The sequence below is a fragment of the Takifugu rubripes genome, chromosome 4 (genome assembly GCF_901000725.2).
Source record: "Takifugu rubripes chromosome 4, fTakRub1.2, whole genome shotgun sequence".
NCBI classification, from domain to species: Eukaryota; Metazoa; Chordata; class Actinopteri; order Tetraodontiformes; family Tetraodontidae; genus Takifugu; species Takifugu rubripes.
In genome coordinates, this window is record NC_042288.1 from 13,232,054 (window position 1) to 13,253,230 (window position 21,177).

The following is a 21,177-nucleotide window of genomic DNA, read 5'->3' on the forward strand; positions in this document are numbered from 1 at the left end:
AAAGGTCTGAGAGAGAAAAAACGCCAGTCTCCTCACTCGGCGGGGAGGCACAAAAGTCTCCTGAGAAGGCCCCCAATAAAGAAGTTCCTCTTTGAGGCTATACCGAAAGGTCAAAATAATAAATGTAGATTCAATTGAGACTCCCCACACGGACAAAAGGGGCAAAACGTTACATTTTGGCAGCCTAGATCCTCATGGCGTGATAAACTCATTTATAGAAGAGGAAATAAAGCCGGAGCAGCGTGTGTCCAGAGAGGGAGAAAGGGGCTTTCAGCCCGACAGACAGGCCCAGTTCCTGCAAGGGCCCCGTCCCATACCAAATGCCCCCCTCTAAAATAATTATCAAATTCATAAACTAGAATTAATTTCCTGCTTTTTGTGTGTGTTTTGCATTGCATTAGTTTATATGAGCGTGTCTGTGCGTTCTCGTTAATCCTAAAAATAAAGAGTATTTTGAGAAGTTAATGATTTAGAATTAATTTTTGCAATTATTGAGCTCACAACATTTATAGACGACACACAGGCACGGAAAAGGGAGAAAAAATAAACGAAATCTATGGCCTATGCGTGTACATTTGGTATCATGCGTTTATGTTCGCAACAGTCTTTTTTTTTAATAAATCGGGTTGCAGACGAAAAAAGATTTAGTCGGAATTTTTTTTCATTGCCATCCAGCTGGAATTTTTTTTCTGACTCGGATGAATAGCGGAGTGTTTTTCATTTGACAAATATTTTCATTATCTCACATTCTTGGCACCACATACCGTGTCAGAATAACACACTGCTGTCTGCTTCACATTATGCCCACCCAAGGGCGTCAAAAACAACATCGAGATCAAGCGATCATGAATTGGACTAATGACATTTTATACCTTGAGGGGGTCAATTTTTATCAGAGTTTTTTTTTGTTATAGGTGACTGCAACGCTTGGAACATTACATTGACATTACAGTAGAGTGTATAACTACGAATAGTTGCAAACTATAATGTAGAGTGCATCTCTGATGATTTATATGTTTTGGACAAACATTTTTTTCTCTACGACTTAAAAAAACTGAGCGCGTAGATAAAGCCACGATATTTAGCTTTAATGTTTAAATTGTGAGAATAAGAAATGGCTCAATCAGTCAAACTGGTTTCCAGTGACATCACTTCTGTTTTGGCGTCGACAAAGATTGAGCTAGATGTCAAGATAGATATCGACAGTAGTTGACCATTGCGGGACGCTGTTGCGGTTACTAGCTTGTTCTAAACGAAGGCGGAAGTACCATGAGGGTAATCTCTTGCTTGGTTCGATTTTTGAGGAATCTTCGCTTCCTCTGTAGTGATCGTGAGTATGGTTGTTTTGAAGGGGATTCCGTCTGTTCTTTCGCCAGAGTTGCTTTATGCTCTGGCTAAAATGGGCCACGGGGATGAGCTGGGTATGTAGTTCCAAAATACATTACCTAAGATCCGTCTAGGTGGTGGAAACAGTAACATAAAATATGTTAAATGAAGCTAATCCTTGTGAACGCACCAGTGACAGCAGCACATTGACCTCAGGCTTTCCCCACCTGTTGCTACAAATATACTTTTGTATTTATTAAACTTCTCTACTGTCTTTTTTTCTTCTTCTTAAAGTTCTTGCTGATGCAAATTTCCCAGCGTCATCCATTTGTGCTTGTGGCCCAACAGAGATAAGAGCTGATGGTAAACATTTTTCCAAACTGCTGTAGTGTGCACATTGGATCCATTAATTATCCAACTGTATGTGATAATTATAGGTTTGGGAATCCCACTGCTTTTGGAGGCCATTTTGAGGCTTATGCCTTTGGACACCTATGTCACATCTCCGGTAATTCTACTGAGTCAAGCCTCGTTAGTGGTGCTAATAAGAAACATTTTAGTGGGGAATTTTTTTAAATCTCTTAATTATTGAGTGTTTGCTAATCTTCATTCCCAGGCTGCAGTTATGGAGCTGGTCGACAGTGACAAAATCAGAGGTTTAGCAGTCCCTGTGTGGGATGAGTACAAACAGCTCCTGAGTCAGGCTGGCTCTCAGGTAAACCAGCATATTTGAAAGTGATGTGATCATAAAACGAACAAAGCCGATCTGATTATTTGGATGTTTACACAGAGTTCTCTCGAGCTGGTCGAAAGGTTCGCCTTCTATGAACGAGCCAAGAAGGCCTTTGCTGTTGTAGCCACCGGGTCAGTCTTTCCTCAATAATAATTAGACATAAATCTTTTTCAACACAATTCAAAGGCAGGTTCAGTTCAGTTAAATCTTTTTATTAATACTAAATTGTCTTCTGTGTTTGCAGTGAGTCAGCTTTGTATGGCAACCTGATACTGAAGAAGGGGGTCATACCTGCTGGACAACAATGATGCAAACATGGGAAGTTTTTAGATATTTCATATACTTTACAGATTCCACAAGACCAAATCAGCTTGTACTGTAAATATGATTTGTACCACAAATATAGTTGAATAAATAAAACACTCATTCTTCAGTGGTGAGTTCAAGTACTTTCTGATTAAACTAAATCAGCAGCGGTTTCATTCCAAAGACTCCTGGAGGGGCCCCTCTGATTTGTGTGCCTGGTGTAGCCTTTGAGATCTAGCTTTCTTTGTTTTGTCCTTCTATGGAGGTTTGTTTTTTGAGGGATCACTGGTGGTAGAGATCATCCAGGTCTTCCTCGGGTTCGCTGTGCTTCCTTTGGGATGGTTCATCAATGGGAGCAGCAGCTTTTGGGTCGCTTTGGAAAAGGAACTGGACGTCCTTGTGATAGAGGTCGTCCTTGTCCTCCTCAGGTTGCAGGTAAACTCTGACTGCGCTGTCTTCTTTTATCTTCTGTTCGCTCTCTGTTTGGACTTCAGAATACTGGTTGTCTCCGTGATACACGTCGTCTTCGTCCTTCTCTGGTTCTGAATAGGCAACACGGACCTCTGCATCAGATTTGGAGTCGGCCCCCAGTGGGGTCAGATATTGGAGCAGCTCCTCACTGTGTTTGTGGTAGACTTGGTCCCAGTCCAGCTCAGGTTCTTGTGATTGAACCCGACTGAAGACAGGGTCCATGTCCACCTCCTCCCTGTCTTCTTCAGCAGTTAGAGGCGGTCCATTCTGCTCAGCCTCCACGCTCTTCCACACGTTCACACCTTGATTCATATCTTGAGGTCTCAATTCCACTCTCACGCGCAACTTTTCAGCGTCATGTTTCGACCTGAAATAAAGAGCAGTCAGATGGCATCTTTCCATCAATATGACTCAAATTAATTCAAGTTAATTGAAATAGCAGCTCACATCGTTTCCTGGATTTCTTCATTTGTCAATTTTCCCTAAAAAAACAAAAGAAATGGAAGAATTATTGTTTGTCTAAAGATGGTTCATGTATTACACAATCAAAGGGCAAAGGTCTTGTCAAGACACAGCCATGTTGCCATGGTAACTCAATATCAACGTATTTAGTTCTTTTTCACAGTTTGTGGAAACAAATGTGTTTGAAACTAGCAATGGTATTTAAAGTAGCCAATTAATGTGGCTTCTCTTTTTTTAAATGTAATTTCCACATGAACATGTTTTTAGAACGTTCTTTAACTGTCTTTAGGTCAATTATTGTTTCCAAGCACTTTATAGAAAGCTGCTGAATTTACAGGCAGAAGTGAGATCTGGTGTACATACCAGCGGTAGATATGGCTTTGCTGTGATGGCAAATATCAAAAGAGAACAGAGAGAGAGCCTGAAAATGAGCAGACGGAAGGTCAGCGTCAAGATTGAGTGGCGCTTTACACAACGTCAAGTTAACGATCCATCCAAAATCCTACCTAAATGTCGTCGCCTTCATCTTCGGATTTTCAAGGATCCGAGGAGCAAATTTTCAGATCACCGTCTGTGGGAATAATAAAGCAAAGTTCAGCCTATAAAACAGCCATATTTCCTGACCTTTGTATCTTTGAACCAGCGCCCCCTGTTGGTCACGGAAAGAATACATCTGAAAATATGAATCAGATTCATTTCTGGAATCTCAGAGTTATAAATCTAAATACATCATGTATGTTAGAGGAAAGATGAACAGGTTATGCAGACAAACAACCTGTTATAAATAGAGAATTTTAGTCTGGTTATCCTTGTTATTAGCGGTCAACAATTCCGAACACATCTTTGTACATTCTTACAGTAGATTTTTGCCTTAATATTCATCTTTATACTAGCTTAAGCAACTCTATACATGTATATTTGACCTTTCAATATCCTGTTTATAATGCTACGATTCTGATATTTAATAGCCACATACATTAGTTAAAACATAGTTGGAGTTTGAAATTCTATTTATTATTATGTACATGGCATAAAGGCATCTGATGCTGTCGGGGTCAGACAAACATTCAGCCACAAAACATTAATATTCACCATGTTTGGTGTGTTTAACAGGGACTTTGCCCAGAGAGCACGGAGCGTATACCGCTTCAGTCATTTATTAAAACACACACACACGCACACACACACACACACACACGCACACACAGATTGGAGGCAGATGATTGGACTGTGATCTTGGTGCCAGGCATAAACCTTACCATGCAACTGTTGAGTGTGTCAGCTCTAATCAGTCACGCTACATGAGTTAAAGGCATACTCATCATTCTTTAGATTATATCCCTTTGTGACTAAATGTCTCTAATATGCCTAACATCAAGAGCTTTTAACTCTAAGACTGGACCTTCATATGTGCAATTCCAATACAAACAAACCAATTTCATTTATGGCTGTTCTGAACATTTTACTATATTCTTAATACAGGCAGAAATAAATCTATTTCAGCTGAGGTCTTCAGCTTCAGTTTCAGGAGACAGATGATTCTACTGTATAGAATTATAAAAGAGCTCTTAAGGTAAGAATCTGAATAATGTCATAATGTAAGTAGATTTAGCAAATGTAAACACACTGTACATTCCGTGTACATTCCGTGTACATCACAGGAGCGAGGGACTTGGATGGCTCCAAAGCGTCTGCTGGTTATCTGTCTTCTATTAAATCCATATGAACTGGGTCCGTACGGGACCCCTCTCTTTACCTTTATTCTTAACTTGGGCAATAATTACTCGATTCGCTCTCTTTACTTAGACGGCAGTTTGTCTCCGAGTTGGATTAACATAGACTATTAAAAGCATGTTAAAGTATATTGGAAGCCTAAAACCAACAAATTTAGAACAACATTGAAAAAAGCTCCTGAGCACATCGATTGAATCACTGTTGTCTTTAGTCTAAACAGGTGAGCCATTATTATGGCTGCACCACTACAGCAATAGAAACTGTATTGTTAAAAATCAAAGACGCTTGAAAATGCACCGCTTTGCTCATCACCACTAAGAGACTGTTAGTGTGGAAGATGATATAAGGCCCGCTATGTATTTACCTGCATGTGGTGATGCAAAGCTCCACCTTGTGTAATTTTTTTGCCCGCAAAATGTGGTAGAATAGAAATCCAGGCCTTTCAAACTGGCAGAAAATATAAGGATAAAGCCCTTGGTGGGATATTTTTAGAGTACTGGCTTGGCTTCATCTGGTCACATCTCGACTGCTTCCTATCCTATTTAGCCAGGCGCACTATTGTGATTGATTAGCACCTCAAATGGGCCAATATTTTACATGTGAAATGCAGGCACACATGCAGGCTGTGTTTACAACACAAACTTTGGGGAGCAATCCCAGAATAAATTGCCTGCCTTTAAGTATTTAAAGGCAGCATTCAATGGTGATTTATGCCTGTAAGTGTGGGATGGAAAAGCTGCTCCAAATGTTGCAGCTTGCAGTAATTTATGACGGAAAACCACCAGAGTGGATGTTTGAATAAATTCCAGTTTTAATAAACGATCTGGACCCGCGTGAGTGTGCGTGCGCTCCCATTTCAGGACATTGTGTCGCTGCACACAGCCGATTAACCTGGCATCATAACGTCAAGAGCGCGCTCTGATGTCCCGTCTTTGCAGCAACACCAGTAATTACTGCTAAAAGTGAGGAATGCGGCCTTTAATGTGTTTGGACTTGACTGCAAATGAGATCTTAATTAACAATAAACTGGCAGAGAAAACAAATGGAAACCAGAGTCACGGGAGACAATCGCTTTGAGACATCAGGCTCCACGGAAAACCTCAACACAAACTGCAGCCTTGTTTGTGATGATTAAAATATCATAGATATTTAAAAAAAAAAAAAAAGTGACTTATCAACACTAAAACAATCATCAGCACATAAACCTCGTCACCACCACTGCAGCTATCAGTAAATCCCATAAAGGTTGTCCCGGAGCACAGGGCTATATTTGAGGCTAACCGCTCCTTTGTCTTTGCTCACAGTCTTCCGTCACACCCCCCCACACTCACAACATTCAGGAAAGCTGGGGTTTTCTAAATCACTGAAATTAACTCAATGATCTACAATTAAGTTAATTGAGGCCTCACCGACACCCATTAAACACCCATTAGACATCTTAGAGTGGAGATCAGCCCTGTGAATTACAGGGCTGAGGCCAGACCTCCAGGGAAGAGCAGAGGTGAACTCTGATGTTCAGGTAAACTCATTTTGCCACATCAGCAGCAGCATTTAACACTTTTTTTTAAAAATGAATTTGTTCTTCTAGAACCTCTCCTGAAAGAACCGGTCAGGATTTCAGGGGTTAAACCGAGAGGAGAGATGAGTCAGTCAGTCTGGGGCCCTGGGAGCACCGACTATCTGGCTCCGCAGGTAATGCCTGAGACAGTTTTCCAACAACAATAAAGCTGATGACAGCCAAGGTAGACAAATAAAGCTTCAGCAGCCAGACGAAAGCAGCTAATGTATCTGATGACAAATCGTGGCTCCCTCTCCTCCACGCCAGAGAGGACAGCGAGGGGAAAATGATTTTTGCCCGGGGCAGCTAATCTGAGGATCTGCGTGGCAGCCATTAGCGATGCTAGCTCGTGCACATGACGTGACAGCATGTCCTAACGATAGAATCATTAGATCTTAGGTACAGCATCTAAAGGGACACTCAGGTGGTCCCTGTTTGTCCTCCCTTCCTCTCGCACACAAACATATTGCGCACGCTATCACACCCCTCATAAACTCAGTAAACATGTGGAAGCAGTTAAACTCAGTTTAATGGCTATTTACGGTGTTTTGGACGCTTCTCATTAAGCATTTTTCCACCCCGGCAGAACTTATGTTTAGCAACACTGTAAAATGCCAACACTTGGCACATGCGGTTTGCCAATTAAGAGCTGCACGGTGAACTGACGTGCACTCACAGTTAACGCATGTGCAGCAAGTTTATGGCTGCACCTTCGTTTTTCTTTACAAAATATAGCAATTTACTCCAAACCCTTAATAATTAGGCCAAATGATGTCACTTTGTAAGTGGAGCAGAGCAAAAGTAGCTACAGTTTGAACATTCACGTCATCAGGCAGTAAATATTTTCCAAACTTGTTTTTTATTTGAAGTTTCTAATTACGGCCATAGGGATGATTTTGATCCTGTGTTAAACAATTCTGTTGTGAATAGCATGATCTAACTTCATTTTGTAATGCTCAACTCTCGCCGACTGGGTATCGTCAGGGAAGCAGATGCTGCGAGGTTGTTTACGAGGGTGAGCATGATGACAAATATGCACCGTGCAAAAATTTGTTTGAAGCCGTTTCCTGATTTGAGCCCTTTCTGGAACAAACCTTATCCAGGCCTTTAAAACTCCAGTTCACAACACCAGGTGGTGCTTGTCAGAACACTTTGAGCTAAACACAATATGAATTTAAAGATGCAGACAGTAGCTGTAAGTGGCTGCAAGGTCGACCTCCAAACTCCACATTTTCTTTCTTCTTAATCGTTTCTGCATTTTACCCCCAAGTATGCATAAACTCTCTGTGACGCTCTGTCAAACATTCTAACAAACATGCTTTTCCAGCTTTTGGTGTCTTTTATAAGAATCTTTAAAGTGACTTTGCCCAAGTTAACGTCCGGAGAACGAGTCTATTGCATTTACTGCAACCCACCAGCAGGGGGCATTACATATGTTTCACTGTCCCTTTGTAGGAAGTCTCCCGCCGTTTTACCGACTGTGTTTAATCACAAGACAAAAAGCTGTGAATTTATTCAACCAATACATCTTTAAGCCTGATGCTTGATGGTGGAGTCCACAAAAGAGAACAGAATCTTCCCTCCTGTGTCTCACCCTTTAGCCCCCCAACTCCTACTCCATCGCCTGAATGCCTCCTCACTGGAGTCCACTCCGGCCCTGGTTGCCAGCTGGAGTACCCCTAACCTTTAGCCTCTGACCTCCAGAACCACAGAGGCACCGGCTGAATTTGCTCAGCGGGAGGTGCATCCTGGGCACCACTGTGATGACAACGGAGGGGACCGACAGCGAGTACAGGTGTTACAGATATTCTTCAAAGCTTCTCCCCTCTTTATATTTACAACATGTTCTACCAAAAAGAGCACAGAAACGGTCAGGATCAGCCCGTCCCCCCTCTCTTTTTTTTTTTGTTTTCCATCTATGGTGATGCTCCTGGGTCAAAGAGAAGATCCTGCTGTTCCCCGACGGAGCGCTGTCGGCTACAGAGAGGATCCAGTTACAAGAGAGCAGCGCTTTCATCATTATTGAAGAAATGTGCCTGCTGTCTTCCGTTACTTTAGCGAACCCAACGATCTACTCTGCTTTCCGTTTGTTCCTCAGCGTAAATCAGCATCATAAACACACACGATCACTGGACAAAGCTATGCTAATCTCAAGTTCCTGTGCCTCTATATGATGAGAAACCATAGGCTCAGCCTGTGGCAACACAAAAAAACTTGGAGAATGTTTGTGTTTACTTGGTTGCGGCTTGACTGTAAAGCTATCGATTCAAATAAATCCCTCGTCTTTGGTCTTTATGATCATCGTCCGCGGCGGGACGTCTGTGGACATGCTAACTGTCCTCACAAGAGCAGAAAAACCCAACCAGGCATGTGTCCATCCTTGTCCTACAGTCTTTTTTTGTTCACACACCTTCCACATTACTTTGAATATCACAGACCATAATTGACCAACCCTGCTGGTTGTTTACTGGTGGAGTGGGAAACATCCTTTTACCTCTGCTTTCACCAAAATCAATTGTGAAAACACCGCCGATCAAACGAGCTCATTTAAGCCGACTCAAGTGTTGAAAACAAGAAGCTGTCGTCGATGTCTGGCCTGAAAGTTAAAACTACTTAGAGAAAATGAGAATTTGGCTCAGATATTGACTTTTTCTCAATTTTCCATTTGTTTACAGGTTTACATCATCCATTTTGCTACACAGCTTTTCTCTGAGCCATTTTAGCGACTTTGAAACATGAAAACTCCAAATAGTAACAAGCTGGAATTCAACTCTAAACCTCCTGGCTCCGAGGCCTCTGTGCTCACCTCCTTGCTGCCATCCTTCTCTTTCTGATACCCTTGATTCCTGGCTTTTAGTCCCAAACGGTGCTAAACGATTGACACGAACAGTGTTTTCGTCAGTTTAAGTTGCTCAACAATGAGCTGATGTATTCGATGCTGCATGTAAAATACATTTCAGCGTATACAGTTGCAGCAAATGTGCCACCACGAAAGGTCAAACTCAAAGGTCACCGCTCTCTTGGCAAAATAAACTAACAGAATAACGATACCGACTGTGTTCTCTCCAAACAAAGCAACACAAGATGAATCTCAATAAAGAAGGGTTACTATAACATTATTGGTTTACATAGCCCAGTGAACTTATCCCAGAGGAAAGATTCCTGCCAGAATAGGATTCTGTTAATGTCACCAAATCATTCCCAGCTGCTCCGACTGCAGGAAACGCTTCTTTTCTCTTAAAACCGCAGAGCAAATAGGACACGGAGCGCGCTGCTTTCACGTGCCTGCCTGTCCACGGAGGCTCTGCTGCAACTGTCTCTCCTGGTTTGCGTTGTGTTTTTAACGTCCTCCAGGGCTGCGGTCGCACTCTTTTGGTCTGCTTCGCTCCTGACAGCACCACTTAACCTTTTAAAAAATGGTGGCGCAACTTCAGAGGGAGAAATCCCTTTCCTGGTGTGAAGAGGTGTGTGGAACACCAGATCAGTGAGCGCTGATTCAATAACGATGGCGGCAATCGGCGAAAGGTCAGCCGCTCAGCGACTGCGGGCTCCAGAGGACATCTGAGCAGGCTTTGGTCTCATGCTTGTGAAAGCAGTTTAGCGGAGAGGTAAACAGCCCGGGGCCAGCAATAACAGAGTGGAACTGATTAGAGGAGGAGAAGGAAAGAGGGAGAAGGGAAGAAAAGACAGGAAAATGAGACATGGACTGATAGCATCTTTTTACCAGACTTAATTATATTAGACTGCCGAAGACTCCGTAATCTGTATTTAAAGGTTATGTGAAATATAAACAACAGCAAAATCAAATAAAGGAGGAGGGACATACCCTGATGGATGCCATGATATATGAACGAACCCCCCGAAAAAACACAAATATCACCCAATTCGTTTATCATTTGGTTACAACTAAAACGTTAATTCCTGCTTTTTTCAGGTCTAGACGGCACAGAATGAGCACATTTTTGTGGAAAACACTGTGAGTGAATTTGTCCAGGACAAATTATAAAAGTAGTACATGGTACAGCAGTTTATAAATATGGGGAAACTGGTAATTATGTTTTTATTCATATTACATTTTATTATATTGCTGCAGTACCGCAGACATGGGATATATTAATTTTCCATTCCTCCATCCTTCTCCATCACCCTCGCTTTCTCCATACCTCTTTTTTTTGTGAAAGCTGTTACTCATAAAAGTTAAAAAGCAAACATCAAAAAAAAGGAGGTGTGACAGAGCAGAGGGAGGCGCATTCTTTCCTGGCTTCATGGGGAAGAGTTAAAGCGGGGCAAAAGCAACTTCCAGGATCTGGGATGGGAGCAGATTGGGGAGGGCAAAAAAGATGTGCAAAAAAACAAAAAAAAACAAAAAAAAACCCACTGCATTTTCACTGGAGGCGAAGGGAAAGAACCACGCCTTTGAAACACAACGGGTGACAACCCATCTTCTCCCCTCGTCCCTCATCACCTCATCCCGACATGGCTATAAGCGACACTAAAGCGGCGCCCAAATAGCTCATCTCCATCTTCTGTGTGTCCAGAGAAGGCAGCCATTGTGTGCCCGTTCCCCTTTCCCCAAGTCAGCTTCCTATTGAGGCTGTGAAAGGCTCTTTGAGGGGCCCTGTTTTGGCTGCGCAGCTCACCTGCAGAGGGGAAACTATGGCTCCATTCTGCAGCCCAGCAGCTGCCAGGGCAGAGAGGCTGGCACCCAGTGGGAGAGAGAAAAGCAGCCACAGAGCCTTTCAATATGAAGCCACTTAGTAACAGAAGGCATGTGCCAAGCCTGCAAAGTCAGGATGAAGTGTCACCCTTTGGACCACGCAAAATATTAAAATTGTGCCTCAGCTCCCTTTTCTCTCGAGTCCCAGTGGAACCAGCAGGTACGAGTAAAGACCCGTGGATGGGGGGAACGGCCAGGACGTCTGCTGATAAAACTAAAAGGACTGTAAAAAAAGGAAAGAGGGTTTTTAAAAAAAGGGCCTCGCCAACGAGTGGCGGCAAAACAGACGACGCCGCGTCACGGCCGTGAGGGACTCGGCGGCTGCGAGCCTGTGAAGAAAGTTTCCCCGAACAAAGCCCCTTTTCTGTCAGCAGGCTAGCTCCCACACTGGCGCTAATTTACGATGCCCTCACAGCGATTTCCACAGTCGGAGGAGTTCAATTGCGTTTTCCAGCTCATTAAGCATCAGCACCACAAAAGCTTTCATCTTCTCTTCCATCACTTCATCCCCCTCTTCTCTTCTCTTCGCGTTTCACGACCATTCGCTATCTGCCCGCTGTTTTTTTTTTCTTTTACCAGCATCTAATACGAGTAATAAGTCCGTTTGTTTTTTTTTTTCTTTTATTTGTTTGTTTGTTTAACAGAATTTCCAACATCTGAAAGCTCTCCTCGTGGATGGAGAATTTAATGGTTGTTTATTCAGGGGCCTCTGCCAGGCCCTCCCATCTCTTTCAACTCCTCATGAGACGATGTGGAATCTATTGTAATCTCAGAAGCATCAACTCATATTTGTTCAGGTTGTCACTGCGTTGACATCACAGGCGCACATATTCTCCCACAAATACACATTAGAGCTCTGAGTATGTTTTGATTGAGGCCTTTTTATCGTTGGCGTCAGGATTTACATGTGAAATGAACAAGACAGTCGAGTTACAGAAGGTTTGTGACCTCGACATTAATCTGATTTAAATTCTAGTTGGGGGGGGGGGGGACAACTCAGAAACTGCAAGAGTGAATGCATCGGACTGTTCTCACCGTCCCAAATTGAGGCCTGTAACCCCAATTTGTTCCAGTTTTGGCTCCTCTGTAGTCCCCATAATCAAAGCACAACATACAAGTTTCTCCAATTCATTGACTAGAATTTTCCTTTTATGAGCCTGAATCGAATAAAATTTTTACAACAGTACTGCAGATATGATGCATGTGTTGAAAACCAAGTACTTATTCCCAAACAGTAGATGACAAAATAAGAGCCCCCCTGCTGGTAGGCTGCTATAAAAGGAAAAAGCCCTCATTAGACTCTTGAGGGTGCGTTCAAGTGTTCTCTGTTCTGAGCTGCTTCTTTTTTAGATACATATTTGATGCAAAAGCAGTTTTGACTGGGATAAGCGAAGCTTTCTTTGTGTTTTCCTCATAGCCTTGACTGGCTGTTTCTCTTTTCATTTCACAATCGTCTCCAAAGGCACCTCTGTGTTCTGTTGCCGTGCTCCTTGCTTGTGTTGCAGCCTTCACTTTAGCGGGTTGAGACGAGTCGGTTTTAACATATTTGGGACGCGTTTTAGTCAATTAGTCAGTCAACAACAGCTGTTTAGCATAAACCAGCTGGCAATAGGCCAAAACTGAACTGTTTCCAGTGTTGTCTCCCACCGTGGTGTGGTCTGTCATTATAAATATAGATGGGTTTGTGTGTGTGTGTGTGTGTGTGAACCACTGGAATGATGCATTTAAGTGCTTTTTCCAGTGAGCTACTCTATATTTAAAAATACAGCAACAGTGATGCTACCTGAGTGAGAATACCTCCAAGTGTGTGTGTGTGTGTCAGGTTTCCGCTCCTTCCATTAGTTCTGCGATGCCCTTCTGCTGTCATCACATCCCACCACAACGCCTGCATAGCTGGCATAGCCGGATAATAAAGCATCTATGATAATTTGACATCCCGGGCCTGTTTTCCTGGACTGTTCTTGTGGAGCATCAACATTATTATCAACACTGAGTGCAGGCTAAGTCCCCCGCTGCTGTCAACGCTGTCACTGAGCTCACCCCCGGGCTCGTTTCAGGTCCAGAGCGGGTGTCTGGTTCCCTTTGTCTACCCTTCGTTCCCTCCCAGATTACAACAATGAGGCAACAATATCTCTGTGTTCACCTGTTAGCACCTGGCGCTGCGGGAAAAGCCTCGCCGGCGAGTGCCCGTCAGCCAGCCACTCTGCTCGTCCCTGTCAGACGCCATGTGGAACGCGCCGTCCTGTCACCAAATCCAATAATCTACACACAAAACACACAGGAACATAACAATCCACTCACCGCTCGTATGTCAACGCTTTCCCCTAGCGGTCGACTCCTGCTAACATATAGGGGATACATGAAAAGCACTTAACCAATCAACAACCCATCGGGTAATTACAAAGGCCGTGGGTGTCAGCTGACACGACTGTTCCGTTCGAGATGCCATCCTTCCCATAAGTGCTTAAAACAGAACTCAGCATATCCTTCTGTGTGACACATTTACATTTAATCTGAAATTTCGGATTTTTAGGGTTGCAGCGTCCTGAATTTGGAATATTAAATGAGTCTGTGGATTTGTTCTTTCATCTCTATGATCTAAATAGGACCATAAGAAAGGAGGCAAAGCTCCAGGTGTAGGCTGAAGCATGAATTAAATGCTCTTTTATGTTTAGTAAAAAGAATTCATTTTTAATGCTATATTCTATAAGCTCGACGTTGTGTCCCATTTGATGAGGCCTTCAATCACTTCCGTGGTTTGGCGCCACCTGGGGCAGGTTAGAAGAGGAAAACCTGGAACGTTCTCCGGTCAGCGGGTCACATCAGCCCTTTTCTTGCCGTTGACAGGTTTGAGCCGATCACACGCATGTGCACCAGCTCACGTGTCAAACTGCGCTGATGGCGTGAAAGATGAAATAAGTTGTCAAAGCCGACATGTTGTTGCAGTTCCCGTTCAAACCCAGATCAGATAAGGGGAAACATCAGTGAGAAGACCTCAGGCCCTCCTGACTCCTACGACTGTTCTGAATGAAATTAAACTTCACCCACTCACATTTTGGATTTATTCTCAACAAATATTCCACGGCCTTTGAAGGCAACAGTAACTTTAAATTAGGGATAAATTTCTCCCCAAGCACGAGACACATTGATGTGATTAACACGACTCTTCTCCAGGTGAGAATAAAAACACCACGTTCTCAAAGATGTTGGCAGGTCCACTCAGACCAGACCGATGCTGCCATTCCGTCTCTGTTAAAGGTGACACGCTCTCAGCTCCCGCTGCTTCCTTCATAAATCTTTCTACCACATGACTCCAGGGCCCGCTGTCCTGCCAACTCTTATTAAAAAAAAACAAAATTAAACATACAAAGCTTGCTTTAATGTGTTTGGCTCAAGAGGAACCCATGATTACCTGCTTGATTCCCCACTTTGGCAAATAGTGTTTACATTTTTCATTTGTCACGTATGAGAAAGATTTATGCATTTGTCTTAATAGTTTGTTACATCTTTGCACTTTTAATGTCAGAGAGGTGAGCTCATCCCTCGCCTTTGATGTGTGACGGCTGCTGACGTCATCAACAGTCAATTATTATTTGGTTATGAGACTTTGTTAAATCGAGAGAGACAGGGGCGAATGAGGTTGCCGTGGAAACCGGCGAGAGACGTCTCACGACCCCGCACGGATGTCTAGGTCGGCGTGCGTGTACACGTCTCTCCATGGACCCTCAACAGGACGGACAAGGAGAAGATTCAAGTGGAGGGAATGTTAGAAAATAAGGAAAAAAAATAAGAGGCGATGTCTCGGCACCTTTTGAAAACTTGAAATGGATTTTTTTGGCTCAACAATTCTGGTTTTGTTTCTGTATAAAAACTAAAGGTTCAGTCCGAGGATCAGTTTGTGCCGCACGGACGCATATTTGCACATTGCTTCCGAAAGGCCTGCGTGCAGATAGATTTCCCAAAGCAAAAAGGGTCTTTTCAAGCAGGAAACATCATTTTAATGCTCATCATGCAGCAGCAGAGGAGCACAGAGATCCCTCTAAAACTGGAGCCGAGCAAGAGTGGTTGTTCACAGTGAGTAGGGGAGAATGTAATATTGTCAAGCAGTAAATTACAGTTATTGAAAGCTTGTATGGTTAACCAGCGATCCATCACTGTCACGCAGAGCAGCGGAGGCAGAGAGGGAGCAGACAGGCGCCAGGCACAGCGGGATCAAAAGCAGAGAATACCTCGGGCACAGAAACGGTTAACTCCATTTAACCATCGGTGCTGCAGACGTAAATTCTGCGCGTTGTTTTGGGCCCCGCAACTATTGGTGTCAGAGGGAAACAGCCGCGCAGTGAGGAGAGGAGCTGCAAAACAAGGCTCCCGTCAGCCAGTCTCTGCAACATTAGTGCGGTTTCACTGTCTCGCTGAGAGAACATGGTCGAAATATGGAGACTACACAAACATAAATAATGTAATTACAGGCCAGGAGATACGGTGACATTAATATGCCATAAATCTGGGCAAATTGCTTTGCTGTTTAAATGAAACGTGGTCATAAATTTTACAATAAACAACATGTTCTCACTGTTTTCAGAAAGGTCCCTGTGTATGTGTGTGTGTGGGGGGGGGGGGGGGGGGTTACCCTCAGGCAAAATAACATCGCAATAATATTAAACAGAAACTTTGGGATTAATGACATGATACCAAAATAATCTAATTCGAAAATGATATCTATATATATTTATACGTCTCTCTCTATGTTTGTATTAATGCGGGCAAGCTTTAAAAAAAACTTGTGCAATATATTGTGACGACCTACCCCACTAACCCTCCCGGTTTGTGACAATATGACAAATATTACTATAAGAAAAAAGAAATCCGTATAATCGTCTAGACCTTCTCCTCAAAGATGATATCAGCTAACAGTGCACGAGCACTTGAAAGCCCCTGGATGTCAGAGCGCCATATCCAGCTGATCTCACAGCTGGAGAAGTCACACAAGAAACTCGGGATTGTTTTAATTTGCAGCGTCGGAACTTTGCGCACCGCCTCCGGTCGCCGCGGGGAAACAAAACGCGCGTCCGTCGCTGCGGGCCTGACCTATCGGAAGTCAGGAAAGTTGGGTCACGTGGGAAAAACCCGCCGCGCTGATTCGCAGGCGGCGAGATGAAAGGACAACTCGTGGGCCATTTAGTGAACGAGGGGCAGCTCCGTGCGTAAAAAGCTAAAGTTGGCCAAAGTCGCCGGACGCTGCGCGTTAACTGGTTCCGCTGAGTGAACAGACGAAGACGAAAAGCTGAGACGGACACAGTGACGGAAAAATTTGTTTTTTACGCATGCATGGCACCACAGTCGTGCGTCATGAATCCTGCGCAGGGATCGCCACCCTCTCTCGCTGCGGAGGAGAGCGCTGTAGAAGACAAAGCGGCCGGTGAAACCGAGGAGCTGGACCTGTCACCTGTCAGGAGGTGTAAAAACAAGACCCATAACCTGCCTTTCAGCGTGGAATCCCTCATATCAGAGAGGACGCCGGAGAGAATCCGCTTCTCCCCGGACAGACGTCAGGGGTGCGTCCGGTCAGGGGAGACAGAGTGCGCATCCCCAAGAGGACTTTATGAGTCCAACCAGGAGACGGTGGAACTCAGAGACAAAGAAGGGGACCACTGGAGTCACGCACCCTACACATCCCCTCCAAGTGAGTATGAAATCACTCAGTTTGGTTCAAGTTTGATCCTGGTTCTGGAAATCTGTCTGAAGCATTTTGCGCTGTGCGTAAATTGAAGGAACTGCATCATTCGTAATTAAATCCAAAGATTAAGAAACTTCTTATCGTTGCTTTACTTTTATCAGTCATAAATCGCTATTCTCCTGATATTAATCTCTATATTCTTTTTCCAGGACTCCCCAGTCCGGCTGCGTGCAACCTACGAAAACACAAAAACAACAGGAAACCCAGAACTCCCTTCACCACCTCTCAGCTGCTCTCTCTGGAGAGAAAGTTCCGTCAGAAACAGTACCTCTCCATCGCGGAGAGAGCGGAGTTCTCCAACTCCCTCAGCCTCACAGAGACACAAGTCAAGATCTGGTTTCAAAACCGCAGGGCCAAGGCCAAGAGACTGCAGGAGGCCGAGATGGAGAAACTGAAGCTGGCAGCGAAGCCTCTGCTGCCGGCCTTCGCCTTTCCCTTCCCACTGAACGCGCCGATGGCCGCACCGGTGCTCTACGGCGCCTTGAACGGACCGAGACCCGCCTTACCTGCACCGGGACTATTCAGAGGAGCTTATGGGATGTACTACCTGTCTTAATCCTCCCTAACTTTAAACGCGTCGAGGAAAGTGCCTTCACAGAGAAAACAACCCTGCAAAAATGTCCACCCCACCAGTCAAACAGTCGAAGCCTTAAATTTGGCTCAATTACAGGACTTTACGGAGAGAAAAAAGGAAGGAAGAATCCAGGAGATTCGGTTCACACAGGAGTGGAATGGAAGCATTAATTAGACCTTTACATAATATCGAATTAGGAAGCTTTATCTATTTATTTGTCTGCCACGTATTTCTTAATTCGTCCAATTCTGCAGCCTAAATACTGTCTTTCCTTTTTAAATTTCAAATGGAACTTTAAACAAATTAAAAGCTGCAGTTACAGGTAAACAGAGGGTGAATTGTGTAATTAAAGGCCTTGATGATTTTTTATTATGGGGGTCTGTTCCAAAAACTTAAGAAAAAGCATCTAATTAATGACAAAAACCCCACTTTTGACAAGTTTAAATGTATATCTTTGTTACAATATACTGCTCAAAACGTGGAAAACAACAATTATTTTTAATTATTTCGCATCTGCAATGATCGCAGCTATTTTTAGAAGAATTTGTGGGTCATAAATGGCTCGTTAATGCTTTTAAGTACAAGTTTTGAGGAATTTCATTAAGTGAAAAATACAAAGCGACAGGAAAATAGCCCTAATTCAGAAATGTTTTTGTACATGATGGTTGGGACCTTTTATACAGCTATTAAAGTTTATTGCGTAAATTTAGACATTTCATTCATTTATTGCTCTTTTCTAAATGTTCCATCTGCTTTCAGAAATGTTCACATTTTTCACAACACAATATTATTTTATGTATGACCTTTACGTAATATCTGTTCTTTAAACATACAATTGGATTTATAGGGTCTATTTGGATATCACCTCACAGGATGATTTTTTTATATAGAAAAATGTATATTTTAAATAAATGTAAATGTGACCTTTTATTTTTGGGACAATTTCAACAAAAAAGGTTGTTGCATGTGGGAAAATCAAAGGTATTATTCACCACTCAAAGAGACATTTTAAAAAGTACATTTTATTACGCGAAACCATTTAATGCAGAGTTACGATAACTTATATAACTTCACATATTCATTCTATAGTGTGAAAGAATGGCGGCATACTGATGATTTCTCATTTTCTTTTTCCTCGTCGGCCTTTGAAGCCTCGGACTGAGCTGTGACCAAAGCACACATTTGGAGGGACCCTAAGAGGAGAATAAAAATGCTACTCTAGTATTTGTTAACCAAATTTTTAACTAAATTTCTAAGAGAATTTTGATTTCTTAATATCATCTTATTCAAAGTTGATCATAATGTTTGTAAAGATAATTTGCGGAGATCTAAAAGCTTTTTCTAAACACATTAATTCAATAAATAAATAAACTGAAGCCATTGAAAGCTTCTCACCTGTAGGAGAAGCGAGGTTTTGGTGGCGCCGTGCTCGTGTCTGCGTTACCGTGACCTGCATCAGAAAAATCAGTATCCTCCTCAAGAGATCCTGACTTTGTATCCCCAGTAGCTTCCTCCGCGACCACATGGGTCTCCATGGATTCCTCATGCTGGGGATCGTTGGATGGCACATCACACATAACTTCACACACACCCTCGGATACACACACATCTTGCACCACCTCCATGGCTGCGTTTCTCTGCTGTTGTCTTCTCTGTCCGGCAGCTCTATCGGATATAGGAAATATGATAGTCATAACTAAAGGACAATGTTTTCACGTTTATTTATTATAATTTGACACCAGTGAAGCGCGAGGATTTCTATTTACAGGTGCTGCCATCTAGTGGCGCTGTGCGGTAACTGCTGACTTACCCTTTGTCCTTTTTTCTTCTGTCAAATCTGAAATCTGCAGGGTATTTGTGGACATTTATTAGATGATCCTTCCTATGTTCACTCGTTCTGAATTTCTGTCCACAAACCTCCACCAAACACTTATACTGAAAAGGTGAAAGAAAAGTATAATAAATACTTTTATACTATTTACACTATTTTATACTTGACCCGACTCCATCACCGCATCTCGTTACCATGTCCTGTTTCTCTGCAAGGATAGTGAAGAGGCTGTCGTGCCACTCCTGAATGTGAATGTCCAGGAGATGGGCAGTGGGGAAGGAGCGGCGACAGGAGCAGCAAACATGTCGGTGCAGGGAGTTGTAGTGGTGTTCAAACTCCTCCAAAGTATTGAAGACCGCACAGCAACCGGTAATGTGACAGGCAAACTCCGACACACTGAAAATGAGAAGAGGAAAATAAAGGAAGACAGATAAGGATATCTCAAGGTAAATTCAAGCAGCTTCTGTTCTCACTGGACTGTTCACATATTCCTGATTGATGATTCCGAATTAAAATCAGCCAAAGATGATAACGCTCGTTTTACTATTGACCTTTACAGGCTCGGATTTTATTTAAATGACAATGAGCCACAGGTTCAACTGTGTAAAAAGATTTAGTCGCAATCCCACCTGTTGTATAGCCAATGTCAACAAAACACCACAAAAAACAATGGTGCTCTTCATACCTTAGACCTTTCTTGTCATCTGCCTCAGACATGTAAAGATCCTGTAGATACATGTGTCTGCAAATGTCCCCATCCTTTAAACAGCGCAGACAAGTGATACATCTATGTTATGGCAACTCTGGCAATGCGGTTGAGGATCCGTCTTTAAGTTGTTGCTGCGTTACCTCAAAGAATTCGTGATCCTTGTTCAGGTGGATGAGCTGCGGGGAGAAAGTGAACGGATTTCCCTCCGCACCCTTTCTCGTGTCTGCGTTTCCACTGGTACAACCATCATCTCCGTATTTTACCACTAAGTGGTCGTTGGACAGCAGTTGAATTAAATGTGGCTGTAACATCGTTAATGTGTTTTCATTCTGGCGAGATTTTAAAGTATCTGCTGCGACTCTATTACGTTGGTGCTGTCGCAGAATGACGACGTCATCCACTCGCCCGGCTGTTGTAAATAGAACGGTGACATAGCGCCCCCGTGTGGCCACACTGAGCATGTAAACTGCCCCAGTCGGGTTGGAAGCGTCGGTTATTTAACAGCCGCACGTTTCCTAAGGTTCCAAGTGTATATAGAACTTCATGAGAAAGGGGATGAGTTAATTACATTTATTTGATATCAAACATGATTTTAACTAGCTACCATATAAATCGCCAACTGCTGGCTTGATATATTGCAAAAATGTAGCACAATATTGTTTTCATTACTTATATATGTTGTTGATATCCCTTCTAATGCCAGTAAAATTTCCGTTTTCAATTTGACGTGAATTAATTGTGCCGCTAGATGGCGACACAAGCCACTACGAGCCTTTAGATGCGTCTATCGGCTCCGACTGCGGGTTTCTAAGAGCGCAAAAAATACGGGGGTTTCCAGGCTTAAAAACACTATAAACAACTGTTAATGTGAGCAATGTTAGCGCAGCTACAGTTCACGTTAAACAAGGTCATTACGTTTAAGTTGCTTATTAGAATTATGATGGGGATGGGAGGCGGGGGTTCAAGACGCCTTTTTAAAATAAAAAATAAAAAAATAAAATCGCAATAACCCACCACGC

General features: G+C 43.1%; 4 protein-coding genes and 1 long non-coding RNA gene across 6 annotated transcripts; 3 read left to right on the plus strand and 2 right to left on the minus strand.

Annotated features, from left to right (window-relative positions):
- The first annotated feature begins 1,218 nt into the window (after positions 1-1,218).
- fuom (fucose mutarotase) lies at positions 1,219-2,492 on the plus strand. Of its 2 annotated transcripts, none has more exons than XM_029834995.1 (6): positions 1,219-1,330; positions 1,621-1,689; positions 1,764-1,834; positions 1,943-2,041; positions 2,117-2,190; positions 2,304-2,492. In XM_029834995.1, exons 1-6 carry the CDS (start codon positions 1,270-1,272, stop codon positions 2,365-2,367), a joined length of 438 nt encoding a protein of 145 aa, XP_029690855.1. In that variant the 5' UTR covers positions 1,219-1,269; the 3' UTR covers positions 2,368-2,492. The 2 variants fall into 2 exon arrangements, with proteins under 2 accessions (XP_029690855.1, XP_029690854.1); XM_029834994.1 differs by having other exon boundaries at positions 1,278-1,421.
- LOC105416372 (uncharacterized) lies at positions 2,251-3,956 on the minus strand. The gene is made up of 4 exons (XM_011603390.2): positions 3,805-3,956; positions 3,662-3,719; positions 3,284-3,318; positions 2,251-3,203 (listed from the first exon to the last, which is right to left on the minus strand). Exons 1-4 carry the CDS (start codon positions 3,822-3,824, stop codon positions 2,648-2,650), a joined length of 669 nt encoding a protein of 222 aa, XP_011601692.1. The 5' UTR covers positions 3,825-3,956; the 3' UTR covers positions 2,251-2,647.
- A 10,986-nt stretch (positions 3,957-14,942) lies between these two features.
- LOC115249518 (uncharacterized) lies at positions 14,943-15,862 on the plus strand. Its single transcript, XR_003888197.1, has 2 exons — positions 14,943-15,381; positions 15,473-15,862. It is a non-coding gene; the product is annotated as an uncharacterized lncRNA (long non-coding RNA).
- A 622-nt stretch (positions 15,863-16,484) lies between these two features.
- Positions 16,485-17,999, plus strand: msx3 (muscle segment homeobox 3). The gene is made up of 2 exons (XM_003964150.3): positions 16,485-16,990; positions 17,194-17,999. Exons 1-2 carry the CDS (start codon positions 16,636-16,638, stop codon positions 17,598-17,600), a joined length of 762 nt encoding a protein of 253 aa, XP_003964199.1. The 5' UTR covers positions 16,485-16,635; the 3' UTR covers positions 17,601-17,999.
- Positions 18,000-18,622: 623 nt separating this feature from the next.
- znf511 (zinc finger protein 511) lies at positions 18,623-20,567 on the minus strand. Its single transcript, XM_003964151.3, has 6 exons — positions 20,299-20,567; positions 20,135-20,208; positions 19,644-19,845; positions 19,429-19,553; positions 19,014-19,283; positions 18,623-18,811 (listed from the first exon to the last, which is right to left on the minus strand). The coding sequence occupies exons 1-6, from the start codon at positions 20,467-20,469 to the stop codon at positions 18,739-18,741; spliced, it is 915 nt and encodes a 304-aa protein (XP_003964200.1). The 5' UTR covers positions 20,470-20,567; the 3' UTR covers positions 18,623-18,738.
- Between the last annotated feature and the right edge of the window lie 610 nt (positions 20,568-21,177).

Bases quoted from the DNA above. Each gene is read 5' to 3' on its own strand.
- fuom (XM_029834994.1), top strand. From the start codon at position 1,337: ATGGTTGTTTTGAAGGGGATTCCGTCTGTTCTTTCGCCAGAGTTGCTT. The intron at 1,835-1,942 runs GTAATTCTACTG...CTTCATTCCCAG, and splicing joins ACACCTATGTCACATCTCCG to GCTGCAGTTATGGAGCTGGT. The intron at 2,191-2,303 runs GTCAGTCTTTCC...CTGTGTTTGCAG, and splicing joins TTTGCTGTTGTAGCCACCGG to TGAGTCAGCTTTGTATGGCA.
- LOC105416372 (XM_011603390.2), bottom strand. From the start codon at position 3,824: ATGAAGGCGACGACATTTAG. The intron at 3,720-3,804 runs GTAGGATTTTGG...GCTCATTTTCAG, and splicing joins ATGAAGGCGACGACATTTAG to GCTCTCTCTCTGTTCTCTTT. The intron at 3,204-3,283 runs GTGAGCTGCTAT...TCTTTATTTCAG, and splicing joins GAAGAAATCCAGGAAACGAT to GTCGAAACATGACGCTGAAA.
- msx3 (XM_003964150.3), top strand. From the start codon at position 16,636: ATGGCACCACAGTCGTGCGTCATGAATCCTGCGCAGGGATCGCCACCC. The intron at 16,991-17,193 runs GTGAGTATGAAA...TTCTTTTTCCAG, and splicing joins ACCCTACACATCCCCTCCAA to GACTCCCCAGTCCGGCTGCG.
- znf511 (XM_003964151.3), bottom strand. From the start codon at position 20,469: ATGTTACAGCCACATTTAATTCAACTGCTGTCCAACGACCACTTAGTG. The intron at 19,846-20,134 runs GTATGAAGAGCA...TCTCATTTTCAG, and splicing joins GATGACAAGAAAGGTCTAAG to TGTGTCGGAGTTTGCCTGTC. The intron at 19,284-19,428 runs GTAAGTCAGCAG...TATATCCGATAG, and splicing joins AGAAGAAAAAAGGACAAAGG to AGCTGCCGGACAGAGAAGAC.